The 20,555-nt window shown below is 43.5% G+C and overlaps 1 protein-coding gene across 6 annotated transcripts in view; it reads left to right on the top strand.

Moving 5' to 3' along the window:
- Positions 1-20,555, top strand: part of RBM6 (RNA binding motif protein 6) — a 139,396-nt gene that overhangs the window by 102,986 nt on the left and 15,855 nt on the right. For 5 of the 6 annotated variants that reach the window (XM_054481975.2, XM_063661107.1, XM_063661111.1 and 2 more), the window contains 9 exons: positions 6,499-6,573; positions 12,590-12,650; positions 15,977-16,252; positions 16,651-16,811; positions 17,899-17,996; positions 19,196-19,238; positions 19,380-19,461; positions 19,707-19,792; positions 20,196-20,342. In XM_054481975.2, coding sequence (XP_054337950.1) covers positions 6,499-6,573; positions 12,590-12,650; positions 15,977-16,252; positions 16,651-16,811; positions 17,899-17,996; positions 19,196-19,238; positions 19,380-19,461; positions 19,707-19,792; positions 20,196-20,342 — 1,029 coding nt within the window. Of the gene's footprint in view, positions 1-5,415; positions 5,583-6,498; positions 6,574-12,589; positions 12,651-15,976; positions 16,253-16,650; positions 16,812-17,898; positions 17,997-19,195; positions 19,239-19,379; positions 19,462-19,706; positions 19,793-20,195; positions 20,343-20,555 lie in introns of those variants that run through there. The other variant, XM_063661110.1, reaches the window with a different exon arrangement.

The following is a 20,555-nucleotide window of genomic DNA, read 5'->3' as shown; positions in this document are numbered from 1 at the left end:
GAGTCCATTTCTTGCAAACTTCTTTAGACTCTACTGTATCTTTTCATCAGAAGCTACCTCTTTGATGTGGGAAGTGTCATGAATTGACTGACTCTCTGGAATTTAAAAACAAAGACAATATGGCAAAAAGAAAACCTGACTTTTAGTACTGTATGTGTTGCTAATTAGCGCTGTATTCTTGGGCAGACTACTCCATGTATCCCAGCCATCCATATGCCCTATTTGTAAGAATGTAATGAGATGATATTGTGAAGAATGCCTTTGTAAACTGTAAATTGCTTTGTGAATAAAGAGACTATCTCTAATAAACAGTACCAGTTCTCAGCCACCAATAACCTGATACTCCCATACTGCGTTTGGAAGAAACTCAAAACAATGAAGAGTAATTGCGACTTTTCAATGTGAGTTGTATTCACAAAGCTCATATACTTTTTCCCTGCCTTTTGATACTGTTTATTGCTTTCTATGTTGTAATGGGAAGATCACACAGCAGTCGTTTTCTCAGTACAAAGTATAGCTACAACTGGGCTTGCGTTGAAGATCTTTAACAAAGATGCAAAGCTGCTGTCCAGAAATGTTCTTTTCTTTCCATTTTCTCTTGTACCTCCCAGTATCTTAAGAATCCTTGAGGCTGGGCACGATGACTCACACCTGCAATCTCAACACTTTGGGAAGCTGAGGCAGGAGGATCACTTGAGCCCAGGAGTTTGAGACCAGCCTAGGCAACATAGTGAGACCCCCATCTCTACAAAAAAAATTTAAAAATTAACTGGGCATGGTGGTGTGCACCTGTGGTCTCGGCTACTTAGGGAGGCTGAGGTAGGAGGATTGCTTGAGCCTGGGAGGTCAAGGCTGCAGTGAGTCATGATTGCACCACTGTGCTCTATCTAGCCTCCAACCTGGGCAACAGAAGTGAGACCCTGTCTTTAAAAAAAAAAAAAAAGAATATTCTTGAGGATTGGTTTTGAGCCAACAGAATGGGAGCATATGGTAGAGTCTCAACACTGACCCTAGTCCTTCTGACAGGCAGTCACAAAATGAGATCATGAAGTCTCTAAGAGCAGCTGATGAAAAAGGAAATGGGAATGTAGATGTTCAATCAGCAGCCCTCCAGACCCAGAGTTTGCTCCTCTGTGGTGTCTCTAGGTGGAGAATAAGGACTTGATTTGCCATTCTGGAGTACAAATATCTAGCTTTTTGCAGCTTCACATTAAGACTTCTTGAAATGTACTTAGTAATATCTCTGTGTGACTTTGCCAAGTGATGGCTTTGAGCTGGAAAGGATTTTAGCAGGTTTTAGTCTAATTTAAGCCTAATCTAACACTGCTGAGAAAGGAGGAGATGTCTTTGGTTTTACTTTCTAATATATGGTACCTCTTAGCCAGGTGCAGTGGCTCATGCCTGTAATCCCAGCTCTTTGGGAGGCCGAGGCAGGCGATCCCTTTATGCCAGGAGTTCAAGACCAGCCTGGCCAACATGGTGATACCCCATCTCTACTAAAAATACAAAAATTATCCGGGTGTGGTGGCGCACACCTATAATCCCAGCTACTTGGGAGGCAGAAACAAGAGAATTGCTTGAACCCGGGAGGCAGAGGTTGCAGTGAGCCAAGATATGCCACTGCATGCCACTCCAGCCTGGGCAACAGAGCAAGACCCTGTCTCAAAAAAAAAAAAAAAGAGAGAGATCTGTCTATCTATCTTCTTTTTATATATATATACATATACATATACCTACATATATACATACATATATGTATGTACACATATATTTATATATATGGCACCTCTTTTTTTTTTGAGACGGAATCTTGCTCTGTTGCCAGGCTAGAGTGCAGTGGCATGATCTTGGCTCACTGCAACCTCTGACTCCCTGGTTCAAATGATTCTCCTGCCTCAGCCTCCCGAGTAGCTGGCGTTACAAGCACGTGCCACCACACCCAGCTAACTTTTGTATTTTTAGTAGAGACGGGATTTTGCCATGTTGGCCAGGATGGTCTTGATCTCTTGACCTTGTGATCCTCCCACCTCAGCCTCCCAAAGTGCTGGGATTACAGGCATGGGCCACCGTGCCCGGCCTTTTTTTTTTTTTTTTTTTTTTTAAAAAGAGACAGAGTCTCACTCTGTCGCCCAGGCTGGAGTGCAGTGGCATGATCTTGGCTCAGTGCAACCTCCGCCTCCCAGGTTCTAGCAATTCTCCTGCCTCAGTCTCCTGACTAGCTGGGACTACAGGTGTATATCACCGCAACCAGCTAATTTTTTGTATTTTAGTAGAGACAGGGTTTCACTGGGTTGCCCAGGCTGGTGTCGAACTAAGCTCAGGCAATCCACCCACCTCGGCCTCCCAAAGTGCTAGGATTACAGGCATGAGCCACCGTGCCCGGCCTATATGGTACCTCTTTAGGAGCCAGACCTGGTTAATCAGACACATGGCTTTCATGATTCCTTTGCTTGAGTAGCTTAATAACTCAATAAATCAAAACATGAATAAATATTCTAATGTGTGAAGATACTCTAATAGATAATAGGCAATTAAGAATGGGCATCCACGGCTGGGCGCTGGGGCTCATGCCTGTAATCCCAGCACTTTGGGAGGCCGAGGCGGGTGGATCACGAGGTCAGGAGGTAGAGCCCATCCGGGCCAACATGGTGAAACCCCATCTCTGCTAAAATACAAAAAATTAGCTGGGTGTGGTGGTGGGCGCCTGTAGTCCCAGCTACTCGAGAGGCTGAGGCAGGAGAATTGCTTGAACTTGGGAGGCGGAGGTTGCAGTGAGCCAAGATCGCATCACTGCACTCCAGCCTGGCGACAGAGCAAGACTCTGTCTCAAAAAAAAAAAAAAAAAGAATGGACATCTACTGAAGGTGATTGCATCATCCTACCCATTCATTAATCTAACTCCCTACAGGTTACTTTCCTAGGAGACACTGACAGGTCTCTGTTTTCTGAAATCCAGAGAAAGGCAGCAATGGGGAGGGGTGCAGTGTATGTATGTCATACCTGTGCTTGGTATATCTGGGTTGCCTGCGTATGATAGCAGCTGGGGAATCAAATCATAGATAAATTGTTCTCATACAGGTTTGTCCTATGACTACCTGTTCTTATTAAACAATTGGCTATATTGACCCTTTTTGGTTTTGGAAAAATAATAATAATTTTTTTAAGAGAGAAAAAGAAACAATTGGCTACCCTTCAACAGTGATGTTAAAACCATTTCACATTCTTTAGCAGTGGTCACTGTCCTCCTACGTCTAACTATGTGCAGGTTGAGAAAAAGGACTGCCCGAGTTAAAGATGATTCTGTGAGAATAAGAAATCATTGCTTTTGTAACACATGAGGTAAAAGTAATCTCAAAGTTGACATGCTGATGGGGACTCCTGGCCAGGGGAGTTCCCTGCCCTCAACAAAAGGTCATCCACAGCTACTGGAACATTTTTGTTGTCTGAGAAGTTTAAAGTGCCTTAGAAGTACCTGAATTCATTAATGCCTCCAATTGGTGAAATCAGAATTTGCAGGTGACTGAAATTGACAGTAGTGCCTTGTTCTTGTTCACTGTTCAAATGACAACCCACATGTTTTGTGGATTGGGTATACAGATGTATGCTGTAACAGCGTATGTCCCTCCAGAGCCACTGTGTACTAAGCACCAGGTCCTCCAGGGATGGTTGGCTCTATTCAGTCTTTCATTCATTCAACAAGAGCTTACTAAGCTCCTTTTTGGTACCAGATACTGTTTGGTGCTGAAACTAAATAAAAGGCCAGCAAGATTAGGTAGACTGTAAGATCTGGACCAGTAATTTGACAACACAAAGTACTGTCATAAAGATACAGGTTCTGATGTGTAATGACCATTCTGTATGAAAGCTTAATCTTTCAGGAGATTAAAATGGGTGGTGAAATATTCCTACCTAGCAAGCAAGCAAGGTGAAATGAGTGGCTGTTTGACTCCCACCTGCTGATGCTGGTCTTTTTTGGTTCCTAGGGCTTGTAATGATCAACATTTCTTGAGCCCTCACTATATTCTATGCTAAGCTCTTTACATATATGAATTTACTTAATCTTCACAACCACCCTAAGAAGTAGGTACTGTTGTCCTTACTTTACAGATGAGGAAATGGAAACACAAAGAAGTTAAGGACCTTGCTGAAGGTCATGGAGTAGAGGCAGGATTCAAATTTAGGGAACTCAGCCTACAGTCCATGCTCTTAAAGATGTTATATACTGTCTCTGGGCTTAGAAGGGGTTCATCTTAGGCCGGACATGGTGGCTCACATCTGTAATCCCAGCACTTTGGGAGGCCAAAGCAGGCAGATCACGAGGTCAGGAGTTCGAGACCAGCCTGACCAACATAGTGAAACCCTATCTCTACTAAAAATACAAAAATTAGCCAGGCATGTCGTGTGCGCCTGTAGTCCCAGCTACTCGGGAGGCTGAGGCAGGAGAATTGCTTGAACCTGGGAGGCGGAGGTTGTGGTGAGCCGAGATCACGCCACTGTACTCCAGACTGAGTGACAGAGCAAGACTCTGTCTCAAAAAAAAAAAAAAAGACAGCCAGGTGCAGCGGCTCACGCCTGTAATCCCAGCACTCTGGGAGGCCGAGCTGGGCGGATCACCTAAGGTTGGGAATTCGAGACCAGCCTGACCAATGTGGAGAAACCCCATCTCTACTAAAAATACAAAATTAGCCAAGTGTGGTGGCGCATATCTGTAATCCCAGCTACTCGGGAGGCTGAGGCAGGAGACTTGCTTGAACCTGGGAGGCGGAGGTTGCAGTGAGCCGAGATCACGCCATCGCACTCCAGCCTGGGCAACAAGATCGAAACTCTGTCTCAGGAAAAAAAAAAAAAAAAAAAAGGGAGGGGACGCTTCATCTTGACTAACTTCCTGCATTGGTGGAGCTTGATAGAGTGGTCCTTCCCAGATCCTTCCCTGCATACAGAGCCTGTCTCTTTTCTGATTGGTCCCTAAGGCCAGATTACCTGTCCCTAATACTGAGCAGAAGCTGGTGAATGAAACAGGAGATCCCTCAGTCAAAACAAAAGGAAAAAGAAAAATGAAACAGGAGATCCCTTCTCTACAGCCCAGATGTAAGTCCAGCTGTGCCCTTCACCACCTGGGTGACCCCACCTCTGTGAACATAGGTCCTCATCTGTAAAGTGTAGACAATGTTATTTCATCGGATCATTTTAGGGGATTAAATAAGATAATGTACTTAGTGGTTTCTGGCTCTGAGTAAGTGCTTAATAAATGTTAGCAATTTTTATTATCATTGTCCTTAGCCTTGAGAACAAGCCAGGGAATAGTTTCTCAGACCAGATGCTAAGACCTAGGTAGATGGGCAATTTTCCTTGGTTTTGACAAGACAATAATTTTATCCTGTGTATTTCTCTTGACTTTTTTGATGTGAAAAGCAGAGAGGTAAAGCATTATTTGACAGATGTATGGATTCAAGCAAGAAACTGAGGTCCAATTGCAAAGAAATGGCTTGTATAACTCAGAGCCCTGTCTGAGGAAACACAGAGGACCCTAGAGGGCGGAGAATGAACACAGCGCAGGGGCTAGTTCCAGAGTCGCATTCTCGGTTAGTTCACTTTCAAGTGTGGGTGAGGGTCCCTTGTCAGTAGGCAGAGAATTTTTTTCCCGTGCACCAACACATACCTGCTGGCTAGTGTTTATTAAACAAAACTTTATTTTAATGTGAAATAGAATTCATGACTTGTCCGAAATGGAGAGGCAAGGGAGCTCTTTAACAGGCTTGTTGAGCCCCTTTTCCCACCTGTTCCTGTGCCAGACTTTCCCAAAGGCTTACTTGCCAATGGTTGCTCCTCAGATCTCAGGGCTAGCTCACTCTATAGGCTCCAAGCCAGAGTGATACCGCCGCCGCCGCTGTTGCTCCCACCAGCCATTCAGTTTCCTGCTGTAAGGATGTAACTTGCTGTGAAGCTTTCACCTTCCTCCTTTCTTCCTGTCTTCAATGTTGTATGTCTTTGTCCTGGTGCTTTTGCCATACAGCCAGTGTTTCGAAGAAAATTTTCGAGCACTAAAGTTATAGCCCTTACTACCTTTCCAAGGAGATGTGAGATAGCTGTGGAAAAGAAGAGGGCTCCTCTGCCTATGTGCAGAAGGAAGAGTTTGCTTCTTGATAGTGTGCTAGCTCCTGAGCTAGGTGGGGGACTTGCTGGGATTCAAGAGAGTGCATTACGTGACCTCTGGACAAGTAGACTGGGCATAGCCTGCCCAAGGACAGCACCCTAGCCTGCAGGAACCAAGGCCGAAGACTGATTTCACCTTCTCGTACTCCCCTTTCCTAAGCTAAAGCTTGCTCTGCGACACTGCCCCAGGTCTGTGGCTTAAAACAGCCGTTTCCTTTCACCAGTGAATTAAGCTCACTCTTTATAAAATGTTTCAGCTTGGGGATTGGAAAGGCTCTCTGTGCCTTTCTGTCTCTGTCTGTTTCTCCAGGGGTTGATGTTGATGGCTTTTGTCTGTCTTTACAGGGAACTCTAATGATCCAGGACAAAGAAGTTACCCTGGAGTATGTACCAAGCCTGGATTTTTGGTACTGCAAACGAGTAAGTACCAAGAATCCCTTTCTTTAGAAGTAAGTATCTGGAATAACAGCTCCTCCATATCTCTAGGAAGGCTGCCTGCTAACATGCATTCCCAAGGACAAAGCTCTTCTTCCTCAGGTCACTTCAGTTGAACAGGAGGAGATCAAGACAAGGTCATTCATAATTTCTCCTTCCCAGCTGCTACATGTGGCCATAGAGAGTTCTGGACCTGCAGTTGGAGACACTTTCCCAAGGACATGTGCCATTATTTCTGTCAGTTATAAAAATAACGGTTCCTTGACATATAGTGTCTTCTCACCTCTCCTGGGGGTGGTCATAAAGAAATTCTTGTTTGGAAAAGTAGGTTTAGAGAGACTAGTTCTTTGGGAGTTGTACATTTTTTGGATATTCTTGGGTTTCCAAGGGTATAGAACTTCAGACACCATGCCATTTTACCTCTGTTAAACTCCATATTCTCTTAGAGTGGGATATTTAAAATTTTAGGCTATACTCTTTTTTTTTGAAACGGAGTTTCGTTCTGTTGCCCAGGCTAGAGTGCAATGGTGTGATCTCCACTCACTACAACCTCTGGCTCCTGGGTTCCAGCGATTCTCCTGCCTCAGCCTCCCAAGTAGCTGGGATTACAGGCACGTGTCACCTCACCTGGCTAATTTTTGTATTTTTAGTAGAGATGGGGTTTCACCATGTTAGCCAGGCTGGTCTTGAACTCCTGACCTCAAGTGATCCACTTGCCTCGGCCTCCCAAAGTGCTGGGATTATAGGCATGAGCCACTCACTGCACCCGGCCTGTTTGTTTATTTATTATTTATTTATTTATTTATTTATTTATTTTGAGACAGAGTCTTGCTCTGTCGCCCAGGCTGGAGTGCAGTGGCGTGATCTCAGCTCACTACAACCTCTGCCGCCCGGGTTCAAACGATTCTCCTGACTCAGCCTCCCAAGTAGCTAGGATTACAGTCGCGTGCCACCACGCTCAGATAATTTTTTTGTAGTTTTTAGTAGAGATGGGGTTTCACCATCTTGGCCAGGCTGGTCTTGAACTCCTGACCTCATTATCCACCCACCTTGGCCTCCCAAAGTGTTGCGATTACAGGCTTGAGCCATTGCACCCAGCCGGCTATACTCTTTAAAGGTCCAGTTTGATTGCAGTGAGCATGAAAATATAATTTGTTTTCATTGCTACTACTTAGTATCAAAAATAATTATGAAAAATATATAAAGTTTCTGAGCCCTGACACACTAAAAATGTTATAGTACTTGAAAAAATTTAGTAAAGACTTTAGCTTGACATTTGTGTTAGTCTCAGTAGAATACTACTTGAAGAGCTATGATTGTTATCAGCCAAAGTACTCATATTTCATGGATATACTCCCTTAGGGTGTCATTTTAGGAGGATATTTCGTTTCCTTTTATTGAGATAAAATACATGTAACATTACATTTGCCATTTTAACCATTTTGAAGCATTAATTCAGTGACATTAAGTACCTTCACAATGTTGTGCAACTATCAACACTATCTACTTCCTAGAACTTTTTTTTTTTTTTAATAAGAGATGGGATCTCACTATGTTGCCCAGGCTGGTCTCACAGTCCCCGGCTCAAGTCATCTTCCACCTCAACCTCCCAAATAGCTGGGACTACAGGTGCCATCATGTCCAGCTTAGTTCCAGAACTTTTTTTTTTCTTTCTTTTTTTTGAGACAGGATCTCACTCTTGTTTCTCAAGCTGGAGTACAGTGATGTGATCATGGCTCACTGTACCCTTGACCTCCTGTGCTCAAGCGATCCTCTCACCTTGGCCTCCCGAAGTTCTGGGATTACAGGTGTAAGCCGCCATATCTAGCCTCAGATCTTTTTTTAAACCCTCAAAAGGAAACCTCTTATCATTAATCAGTAACTTCCCACTTCTTCCCCCAGTCCCCAGAAACCGTTAATCTTTTTTCTATCTCCATGGATTTGCCTATTCCGGATATTTCATATAAATGGAATCAAAATATGTAAACTTTTGTGTTGGCCTTTCACCTAGCATGTTTTCAGAGTTCATGTATGTTGCAGTATTTATCAGTACCTCATTTCTTTTTGTGGCTAAATAATATGAATATATCACATTTTGTTCATCCATTGCTCAGTTGATGGACATTTGGGTTGTTTCTACCCTGACTTTGGTGAATAATAGAAGCTTTGCGTGCTAGTTTTTGTTTGAACAGCTGTTTTCAGTTATTTGGGGGTATGTATCCAGGAGTGGAATTGCTGGGTCATATGGTAATTTTATATTTAACTCTTTGAGGAACCATCAAACTGTATTTCTTTTATTAGCAAACTTTTTCATAGACCACAGCTGTACCATTTTATATGCCTATCAGCAATATGTAAGGGCTTCATTTCTCCACCTGCTTGCCAACATTTGTTCTTTTCCCTTTATTTGATAATAGCCATCCTAATGGGTATGAAATAATATCTCATCGTGTTTTTGATTTGCATTTTCCTAATGACTTTGAGGGTCTTTTTTCATGTGTTTGTTGGCCATTTGTATATCTCCTTTGGAGAAATGTTCAGCCAAGTCCTTTGCCCTTTGGAATTGATTTGCATGTCTTTTTGTTGTTGAGTTGTAAGAGTACTTTATATTTTCTGGATATTAATCCCTTATCAGATATATGATTTGTAAATATTTTCTATGTGTTATCTTTCACTTTCTTGAGAGTATCCTTTCTTAAAAAAAAAAAAAGAGAGAGAGAAGGTCGGCCAGGTGTGGCTCATGGCTGTAATCCCAACACTTTGGGAGGCTGAAGTGGGCAGATCAATTGAGCCTAGGAGTTCAAGACCAGCGTGGACAACATGGCAAAACCCCATCTCTACAAAAAATACAAAAATTAACTGGATGTGGTGGTGCATGCCTATCTTCCCAGCTACTAAGCAGTCTGATGTGGGAGGATCACCTGAGCCCAGGAGGTCGAGGCAGCAGTGAGCCATGATAGTGCCACTGTACTTCAGTACTCCATCCTGGGTGACAGAGCAAAACCTTGTCTCAAAATTTTTTTTAGCTGGGCATGGTGGCTCACGCCTATAATCCCAGCACTTTGGGAGGCCGAGGCAGGCGGATCATCTGAGGTCGGGAGTTGGAGATCAGTCTGACCAACATGGAGAAACCCCATCTCTATTAAAAATACAAAATTAGCTGGGCATGGTGGCGCATGCCTGTAATCCCAGCTACTCGGGAGGCTGAGGCAGGAGAATCACTTGAACCTGGGAGGCAGAGGTTGCGGTGAGCTGAAATTGCACCATTGCACTCCAGCCTGGGCATCGAGAGTGAAACTCCATCTCAAAAAAAAAGAAAATTTTTAAGTTTATTATGTAGCTATTAAAATTTTTTTGTAGTTAAAACAAATGCTAATGGTGGTATTATTCATAATAGCCAAAAAATGGAAATAACCAAAATGTCCATTGGCTGATGGATGGACAAACAAGTTGGCATATCCATACAATGAAATGCTATTAGACAATGAAAAGGAATGAAGTACTGATGTATGTTACAACCTAGATGAACCTTGAAAATACTATGCCAGACACAGAAGACCATACATTGCACAATTCCATGTCCCTAGGGGTAAGAATGGGGGAGGTAACTCCACTAGATTTCTTTTGGGGGTGATGAAAATGTTTCAGAATTAGATTATGGTGATGGTTGTACTATACATTTACTAAAAATCATTGAATTGTACACATAAAATAGGTAAGTTTTATGAGGTTTGTTTTTGTTTTTAAGAAGGAGTCTTGGTTTGTCACCCAGGCTGGATTGCAGTGGCACAATCTGGGCTCACGACAACCTCCACCTCCCAGGTTCAAGTGATTCTCGTGCCTCAGCCTCTCGAGTAGCTGGGATTACAGGCGCATGCCACCATCCCCAGCTAATTTTTGTGTTTTTGATAGAGATGGGGTTTCTCCATGTTGGCTAGGCTGGTCTTGAACTCCTGGCCTGAAATGATCCAACTGCCTTGGCCTCCCAAAGTACTGGATTACTGGCATGAGCCATCATGCCAGGCCTGTTTTATGCTATTTAAATTATACCTACTAAGGTTAGGATCCTAACTACCACTCACTAGCTGAAGTGTCACATACTTTATTTGTTGGCATGTAGATACTCAGTTGTCCCAGCACCATTTGTTGAAGAGACTATTCTTTCCCCATTGGCATTTTCCCCATTGTTAGAAATCAGTTGACCATAATCTATAGGTTTATTCCTAGATTCTCAGTTTTATTCTGTTGATCTATATGTTTACAAATAGCACCAGTTACCACAGCAGCTCTCCTATAGTAACAACTCTCCAATCCCAGTGGCTTAAAACAACAAGCATATTCTTCACTCACATTACATGTCAGGGACTATGGGTTGTTTGCTACAGTTCTGTTCCACGTGACTTCTCATCCCAGGACCCAGGCAGAAGAAACAGTCTCAATATGGGGCAGTGTCCCTCTGGCTAAGGGAGAGAGAGGTTCATTCACACAAGCACTAGCTCCTAAGGCTTCTCTTAGACCTAGTATAGGTCATGTTCACTCATGTTTTATTGGTGAAAGCAAGGAAGGCACATGGCCAAGGCTGACAATGGAGAGAGGAAGTATACTCACCCTGTGGGGAGGCATGACAGCCACTTGGCAGTGGGCAGGGATGTGTGTGTGTGTGTGTGTGTGTGTGTGTGTGTGTGTGTGTGTGTGTGTGTAATCTGTTTATAGGGAAGGGAACAATGAAATAACTGACTGTAGTGATCTTACTCAAGTGAGTTAACCTCTCTAGGCCTCAGTTTCCTCATCTACAAAAAGAGGAGATAGGAGTACCCATTTCATGAAGTTTATTGGGGTTGTCAGGATCAATAAGTGATGTCATATACAGTAGGCCAGATACATGGTATGTACTATTTAAGAATTAGCCGGCTGGGCGCGGTGACTCACACCTATAATCCTAGCAATTTGGGACGCCGAGGCGGGCAGATCACCTGAGGTCGGGAGTTCGAGACCAGCCTGACCAACATGGAGAAACCCTGCCTCTACTAAAAATACAAAATTAGCCGGGTGTGGTGGCACATGCCTGTAATCCCGGCTACTCAGGAGGCTGAGGCAGGAGAATCGCCTGAACCCGGGAGGTGGAGGTTGTGGTAAGCCAAGATCATGCTGTTGCACTCCAGCCTGGGCAACAAGAGTGAAACTCCATCTCAAAAGAAAAAAAAAAAAAAAAGAATTAGCCACTGCTACTATTATTGTTTTCTCCTCAACTCCATCTGGCAGACCTTTACTCGCCCTATAAGGCCTTCCTCAAATACCATCCTCTTTATAGTTCTTACTCTTTGATTTCCTGCCAACCAAGTTTCTGCCCCCATGGCATTTGGAAGCTCAGTGGCAAAAGTTCAGGGATTTCGGGTTTGGGCAGTGTGCTTGACTTTTTGTTCACATGTTCAGACAAGAATAATTACATTCACATTAAAAATGTCTCTTACCTTATTCTGGGCTAGTGAATGTTCCCTTTCAATGTCTTTTAGATAGCTGCCAGAGACACTATCTGTATCTCTTTCTCCTCCTACCTTGTACCTCATTATCAGTGTTTGAGAAAGGAGTTGATAATTGAATTCTCAGTTCTAGCCAAATGTGAATGGGGATCTCACAGTCAGTTCAGGCCCAAGTTTTGGGTGCAGACTGTAAATGGCTGTGGGACAATAGTATTCTATAAATCATTTAACAGTAGTTTTCTAGGCATATTTCCTATAGGAATCTTTATCCAGGGCAAAGGCATTTGGGCTGCACCAAAGTCCCAGATGCCTTGTTATAAGGTAGCTCTCAAACAGTAGCTCATCAGTTCCTGTCTGCTAGCTCTAATCAGTGGGGAATACCAGATTCTTTTTTTGAGCTTTGAGGGGATCTGGGATATGGCTTGTTTCTTTCATTTTTGGGAGGTTTCACTTTGTTAGGTATACATAAGATTTTTTAAAATGTTTTCAGTCAAATTGAATTATTTCCTTCTTCCTTACAGTGTAAGGCAAGCATTGGTGGGCACCGATCTTCCTGTTCATTCTGCAAGAACCCAAGAGAAGGTGAGTGGCGAAAGTGGTAGCAGTTTTTATCTTGTGCATTGAGCAAAACAAATTTCATGTTTTCCTTGGCTTTGAAGAATTATCATCCCTAAATCCAAGTTGATCTACAACCTTTTTTTTTTTTTTTTTGAGATGGAGTCTCGCTGTGTTGCCCAGGCTGGAGTACAGTGGCGCCATCTTGGCTCACTGCGACCTCCACCTCCCAAGTTCAAGCGATTCCCCTGCCTTAGCCTCTGATTAGCTAGGATTACAGGCATGTGCCACCACGCCCTGTAGCCCAGCTAATTTTTTTGTATTTTTAGTAGAGACGGGGTTTCACCATGTTGGTCAGGCTGGCCTCAAACTCCTGACCTTGTGACCCGACCCACCTTGGCCTCCCGAAGTGCTGGGATTACAGGTGTGAGTCACTGCACAAGGCCTGCAAACCTTTTTTTTTTTTTTTTTTTTTGAGACGGAGGCTTGCACTTGCCCAGGCTGGAGTGCAGTGGCGCAATCTCGGATCACTGCAAGCTCCGCCTCCCAGGTTCACGCTCTTCTCCTGCCTCATCCTCCCTAGTAGCTGGGACTACAGGCGCCCACCACCATGCCCAGCTAATTTTTTGTATTTTAGTAGAGACGGAGTTTCACCATGTTAGCCAGGATGGTCTCAATCTCCTGACCTTGTGATCTGCCCGCCTCGGCCTCCCAAAGTGCTGCAATTACAGGCGTGAGCCACCACGCCTGGCCCAGACCTTTCAAAATTGCAATTTGGGCTGGGCATGGTGGCTCACACCTATAATCCCAGCACTTTGGGAGGCCAAGGCAGGTGGATCACCTGAGCTCAGGAGTTCAAGACCAGCCTGACCAACATGCCGAAACCCTGTCTCTACTAAAATTACAAAAATTAGCCACAGGTGTGGTGGCACATGCTTGGAATCCCAGCTCCTTGGGAGGCTGAGGCATTAGAATCGCTTGAACCCAGGAGTTAGAGGTTGCAGTGAGCCGAGATCTCGCCACTGCACTCCAGCCTAGGCAACAGAGTGAGAAAAAAAAAATTGCAGTTTGATGCCCAACTTAACGTAACCTGTTAGTAAATGATTTCAGATCTTATTTTCACCAGAGGAAAGAGATAGGGTTGTGGGCTCCTAGGCTAAAGTGGCTAAGTGGGCAGCTGAGCAGAGGTCAGTATATTGTTATTTGGAATACATTTAAGGATTAAGGATGTTAGGTTGAGAAAGAGTCTTTATGACATCAGTCTGTGTTGGCAAACCTTTCTCCCACTCCTACCTCTTTGAAGTTATTGGGAATCATTTGCTCTATTGTTTTCTCTTTTACACTCTGTAAGCATTTCAGGATTTTCAAGAGAAAAACATTTGTTAAAATAACAGTAAAAATATAAATAAGAGAAAATAATCAGGATATGGGGAACATTTTGTTATTTTAGAGGAATAAAACTAACAGCTTCTCAAGCACTTATCTTTAACATAAATTTCTTTAGAGAAATTTCAGGTAGGCAACTTCGAAGAGTCAGACACATGCATCCATAACAACAGTCCTATAGTCATCCCTTAAGGAAAGCCACAGCATGACCATAAAATATAGTTCAGTGCAGGGATTCAGGTAGCCTTCTGTTTGTTCCAAGGTTAGAGTTTAATGTGCCTACAAGGAGTTTCTTAGGTGAGCTTTTGGCCTCTTGTGGAGATTTTACTCTGGTGAAGACTGAAAGGCAGATGTTCTGAAAATCTTTAGGGGAAGGCTCTGTATGTTCTAGAGACCAAACCAAAATGTGGGAAGGGGGATGAACAACTGAGATTTTTGCTTGTTGGGTCACTTCAGGTTAGGCAAAGTTGTGTTTTTTTCCCCCCACGAGAAATACTTTTTTTCATAGCTATTCCAACAAATGAATAGATAGTTTTTTGTTTTTTTTCTTTTTTTTTTTTTTTGAGACGGAGTCTTGCTCTGTTGCCCAGGCTGAAGTGCGGTGGCGCAATCTCGGCTCACTGCAAGCTCTGCCTCCCAGGTTCACACCATTCTCCTGCCTCAGCCTCCCAAGTAGCTGGGATTACAGGCACCCGCCACCGCGCCCAGCTAATTTTTTGTATTTTTAGTAGAGACGGGGTTTCACCGTGTTAGCCAGGATGGTCTCGATCTCCTGACCTCGTGATCTGCCCACCTCGGTCTCCCAATGTGCTGGGATTACAGGCGTGAGCCACCGCTCCCAGCCATGAATAGATAGTTTATGAAAACCATTGGGCACCATACCACTAAGATGAGACAGCTTTAATCTGGAAACCTGTTACTGCTATTTTGTAATCTCTATATTGCTCTCATATAATGCCTCTTTTTGAGCTACATGGATTCCAGTGAACCCTCCAAGAATGAATTAATTACAAGAACGTGCCCCTAATTATAAAACCAACTATAAAGACAAATTATCCTGCTGTAGTAGGACATTTGAAATAAATCATTTATATTTTGAAGGACATCTGCCCATTATGTTTATTTGCATATAAAGGAGCTACGTGCAGATAGGGTCTGTTCCTACCTTCACTGGAAGAGAGCCTGTGGTCTTACAGGATTTGAGTAGCTGTTTGAGCACTGTAACACTGGAAGAAGCAAGGCTTCTAGATGTGTGTTTGGGATATGTGTTTCTACTAAACCTTAAGTAAGGGCCATATCTTTGGTAATTTTGTCCCCAGATCTGTTGTTATCATTGATTATAATAGTCAGGCTCAAGGTGTCATGAAGGATTTGTTATATTTAAATGTTTGGTAAGTGATATAGAGATTTCATAAGATTACATTTTTTAAATGCTTGGACAGTTTCTTCTGTGAACTATTTCATGTCCTGTCTCAGCTTCACTTAAAATATTTTGTCAGGAACTGTCAGAGGACTTTTTATTAGATATTTCTGAGACAATATTAAAAGCATTCCAGGCCGGGCGTGTTGGCTCACACGTGTAATCCCAGCACTCTGGGAGGCCGAGGCAAGTGGATCACCTGAGGTCAGGAGTTTGAGACCAGCCTGGCCAACATGGTGAAACCTCGTTTCTACTAAAAATACAAAAAATTACCCGGGCGTGGTGGCGGGCACCTATAATCCCAGCTACTCTGAAGGCTGAGGCAGGAGAATCACTTGAACCCAGGAGGCAGAGGTTGCAGTGAGCCAAGATCATGCCATTGCACTTCAGCTGGGCGACAAGAGCAAAACTCCGTCTCAAAAAAAAAAAAGGCATCCCAGTATGAGTATTTGCTGGCAGGTAAGCAGAAATTACAGTAGCAGTGTTTTTTCTTTTTTTTTTTTTTGATAAAGCCTTCTGGAGATTCTCTTTGTTTCTGTTCCACTAGTGACAGAGGCCAAGCAAGAATTAATAACCTACCCTCAACCTCAGAAAACATCCATACCAGCACCATTGGAAAAACAGCCCAACCAGCCCCTAAGACCAGCTGATAAGGAACCTGAACTCAGGAAGAGGGAAGAAGGACAGGAGTCACGCTTAGGACATCAAAAGAGAGAAGCAGAAAGGTATCTGCCTCCTTCTCGAAGGGAAGGGCCAACTTTCCGAAGAGACCGAGAGAAGGAGTCATGGTCTGGAGAGACACGCCAGGATGGAGAGAGCAAAAGTAAGTAGTTTGTCAGGGCACATACCAGACTGTGATCATCACAATGGAGCATAGATGGCCAATGTTATGTCCAGGAGCTATCTGCTTTCCAGTACCCTAAGAGATCTGTGCATGACCTGATGACAGAGGCCATTGCTTTCTGTGGACCTTACTGTACTCCTTAAAGGAATCTATGCCCTTCAAATAGTAAATTGCTATATGAATGCAGTAAGGCATGATTTTAGATTTCTAAGTATTGGTGAAGAAAAGTATGCGGTATTTATTTGTTTAGCATTTTTTTACAGAACCAGCCTTGCTAGTAGTATCTATAGTAAAAAATGACAGTCAGACTCTTAGGACTTCAAAAATTTATCTTTCTCTCCCTTTTGTTGCCCTTCTCCCATTTATGGTTGATTCAGCCATCATGCTAAAGCGTATCTATCGTTCCACACCACCTGAGGTGATAGTGGAAGTGCTGGAGCCCTATGTCCGCCTTACTACTGCCAACGTCCGTATCATCAAGAACAGAACAGGCCCTATGGGGCATACCTATGGCTTTATTGACCTCGACTCCCATGCGGTGAGTTTCCTCCACCTTGGATTGGCCTAGGGACAGATAGCTAAAGAACCTTCAAGAAGGTTTGACGGGGGGCCAGGCGTGGTGGCTTACGCCTGTAATCCCAGCACTTTGAGAGGCCGAGGTGGGTGGATCACGAGGTCAGGAGATCAAGACCATCCTGGCTAACACAGTGAAACCCTGTCTCTACTAAAAAATACAGAAAAATTAACTGGGCGTGGTGGCAGGTGCCTGTAGTCCCAGCTACTCAGGAGGCTGAGGCAGGAGAATGGCGTGAACCCGGGAGGCGGAGCTTGCAGTGAGCCGAGATCACTGCACTTCAGCCTGGGTGACAGAGCGAGACTCCGTCTCAAAAAAAAAAAAAAAAAAAAAAAGGTTTGAGGGACTTCTTGATCATTTGAATTCTTGTGTGCTACCTGATATCATAATCCCTCTTGCTGTCTCCTTTGGGTTTATTGTTCATTCAGGTGAGGTGACAGCCCTCAAAAGTTAGGATCCTGTCTGGTTTTCTAGGTTCATTTTTTTCTCGTGTCCTTTACTGTTTCCAACTTATTCGCTTGTGAAGAATCTGAGTACTGAATCCTTCATGATTTTAGTGAACTTTCTGATTTATTTTGTCCAGCCACAGATGGTTTTATATTTGATGATAAAACATTTTCTCTTTTCCTCAAAGTATTTTTAGATTCCTGAGGCTTAAATTTTTAGTTGTGGGGCCTTTTTCTATGGAAGTAAGGTGAAGATAATGAAAGTCATTGGTATTTCTTAGATTTTTCATGCTCGAAAGTCACAAGGGACTTTGTAAACTGAATCTGATTGATGATAATTGCAACCTAAAAGAAGAGGATTTGAATTTCTGAAGTTTATGCCAGAACTGACATCTATTCTGACTCCTATTCCAATCAGTCCTTCATTAAAAGTTGCCTGTTTCTGCCAGTATGCTCTTACTGTTAAAATTTTGACAGAATATAATGTAGTAAATTTATCCTCTGAGAAGGAAAATCCATGTTCACTTCTCTTTCAAAGGAGAATTTTTCTGTCTTTGGGTTCTGGCTTTTTCTGTCTCTGGGTTCAAGTGTGTCTGGTTCTATAGGAAGCTCTTCGTGTGGTGAAGATCTTACAGAACCTTGATCCACCATTTAGCATTGATGGGAAGATGGTAGCTGTAAACCTGGCCACTGGAAAACGAAGGTAAGGCAGAAGGGTGAGGATTTCTTGTGCTGCCCCCACTTGTGTTTTTGAGAGGAAACTCCTTTTCCTGGCTGGAAAACAGTAAAGCATGGTGTCTTCCTAACATGGACTGCTTCAGATAGGTGTTTATTACAGTTTCTTTCTGAAGCCTGACTTGTCCTGACTCTCGAATTGTTTTCTTTCTTGAATAATACTAGGTACTTTTGTCCTTTCCCTTTTGACTGTCTGGTATCTTTTGGTCCCAAATGGCCTGGTGTGGTAGCACATATCTGTATTCCCAGCTACTAAAGAGGCTGAGGCGAGATGGGGGGCGGGTTACATGAGCCCAGGAGTTCTAGGCCATAGTGTGCAATGAAGATGCCTGTGAATAACCACTGTACTCCACCCTGGGCAACACAGCAAGACCCCATCTCTTAACAAAAAAATGATGGTACAGTTTTGGATGTGCAGACAGATATCAATACATTCTTGCCCCTTGCAATCCTAGGAAAATGCTGTCCTGACTTTTCCTTCCCCTGACCTTGCACATATTTCCATAGCACTGGGAAATCTGATTTCTCTTTCCTCCTTCACTCGTCTTGACCCAGGAGTGGTAATTTGGAAATGGCCATGTCAGAGAAACAGGCTTACCAATATGGGGCGTATCTTGCTCTAGCACCCTCCACTTAATGGCTGTTTTGCTCCACCACTTGGCTTTGTAAGAGTCTTACTGCTCATTGGCCAGGCGCGGTGGCTCACACCTGTAATCCCAGCACCTGGGGAGGCCGAGGCAGGCGGATCATGAGGTCAGGAGATTGAGATCATCCTGGCTAACACGGTGAAACCTCGTCTCTACTAAAAATAGAAAAAATTAAAAAAATTAGCTGGGTGTGGTGGCGGGCACCTGTAGTCCCAGCTACTTGGGAGGCTGAGGGAGGAAAATGGTGTGAACCCGGGAGGCGGAGCCTGCAGTGAGCCGAGATCGCGCCACTGCACTCTAGCCTGGGTGACAGAGCAAGACTCCGTCTCAAAAAAAAAAAAGAGTCTTACTGCTCATTCTTTCAGGAGTGTCTGGACCACCCAACCTGCTTGCTGTCTAGGTTGGTTCCTTTCCCTGCAAAATGAGGAACAGAGAGTTTCTCGATAGGAACTGTAGGATTAAGTACTTGTCAAATGCCACTTGGTAGCAGCCTTAAGAATTGTTGTGTTATCTGTTGCAGAAATGATTCTGGGGACCATTCTGACCACATGCATTACTATCAGGTAGGCTGTAACAGGTGGGGAGTGCTCTATTAAAATCCTCAGGTGACTATAAGGGTGATCTTGAATTTTCTTTAGTGGGTGACTGTTAAGGTGAATGACCATTGGATAGTTCTGTAATTTTAACTTGCCTTTCTGTGATAGGGTAAAAAATATTTCCGAGATAGGAGGGGAGGTGGCAGAAATTCAGACTGGTCTTCAGATACAAATCGACAAGGACAACAGTGTAAGTAACCTTTGTTTTATTTCTGTTGCTCTTTTTTTTGCTTGACTTGCTACTCATTACTTGACATCTGTGTGATCACAGTTGGCAAGATACACTGTTGACTGAGGGTGCTCATCCAGAGAGAGGCATCTGTAGATGCACCTATTTGTGTTGGTCACCCTAATTCTTGGGTTGTTCTTGATGAGTCTCCAGTAAGGGCTTCATTGGACAGAGACTAACATTGGCTCTGATCTTGTTACCTTTAGCATCATCTGACTGCTACATATATGATTCTGCTACTGGCTACTATTATGACCCCTTGGCAGGAACTTATTATGACCCCAATACCCAGGTGAGTTTGGGGCTTTTTTTTTTTTTTTACTCTGTCAATGATTCTTTTGAGAAAAGCTCCCATAATTTGCTACTTGAGGATTTTATTCCCTGGATTCTCTGGATGCTCATTGCATGAAAAGTGGAAAAGTTTAGATCTATGGAAACAGAACTGTTGCCTATATGGAAAATCAGTGCCTTGTGGTAATACAGGTAAGAACAGTGTTGCTCTTGAAAAAGTGGACAGTGGGTGGTCTGAATGTGTCCTGGCCCCTGGAGTGGGTTTTTAGATTGATGTGGACTCCTCTTAGGCTTGTAAGTAAAAGAGTTGTTTCTTCCCCTAAAAGGCAACTGTGCGCCTTAGACCTGGAATTGCTGGGAAACTGAAACATTCTGTAGACTTACTTGTTTCAACTGTATCGCAGCAAGAAGTCTATGTGCCCCAGGATCCTGGATTACCTGAGGAAGAAGAGATCAAGGAAAAAAAACCCACCAGTCAAGGAAAGTCAAGTAGCAAGAAGGAAATGTCTAAAAGAGATGGCAAGGAGAAAAAAGACAGAGGAGTGACGAGGGTAAGAGGAATTGTTAATTTACTGTCTTTTGCCACATAGTTATTAAAATGTTGGAGGTATGAACAGAGGATATCTATGTTTGCAAGTGTAAAGTAACTTTAAAAATACTCTGTCAGCCGGGCGTGGTGGCTAACGCCTGTAATCCCAGCGCTTTGGGAGGCCAAGGCAGGCGGATCACGAGGTCAGGAGATCAAGACCATCCTGGCTAACATG

This window comes from Pongo pygmaeus, chromosome 2 (genome assembly GCF_028885625.2).
Source record: "Pongo pygmaeus isolate AG05252 chromosome 2, NHGRI_mPonPyg2-v2.0_pri, whole genome shotgun sequence".
NCBI lineage: Eukaryota > Metazoa > Chordata > Mammalia > Primates > Hominidae > Pongo > Pongo pygmaeus.
The sequence above is the reverse complement of the archived record's forward strand: the minus strand, read 5'-3'. Positions and strand labels throughout refer to the sequence as shown.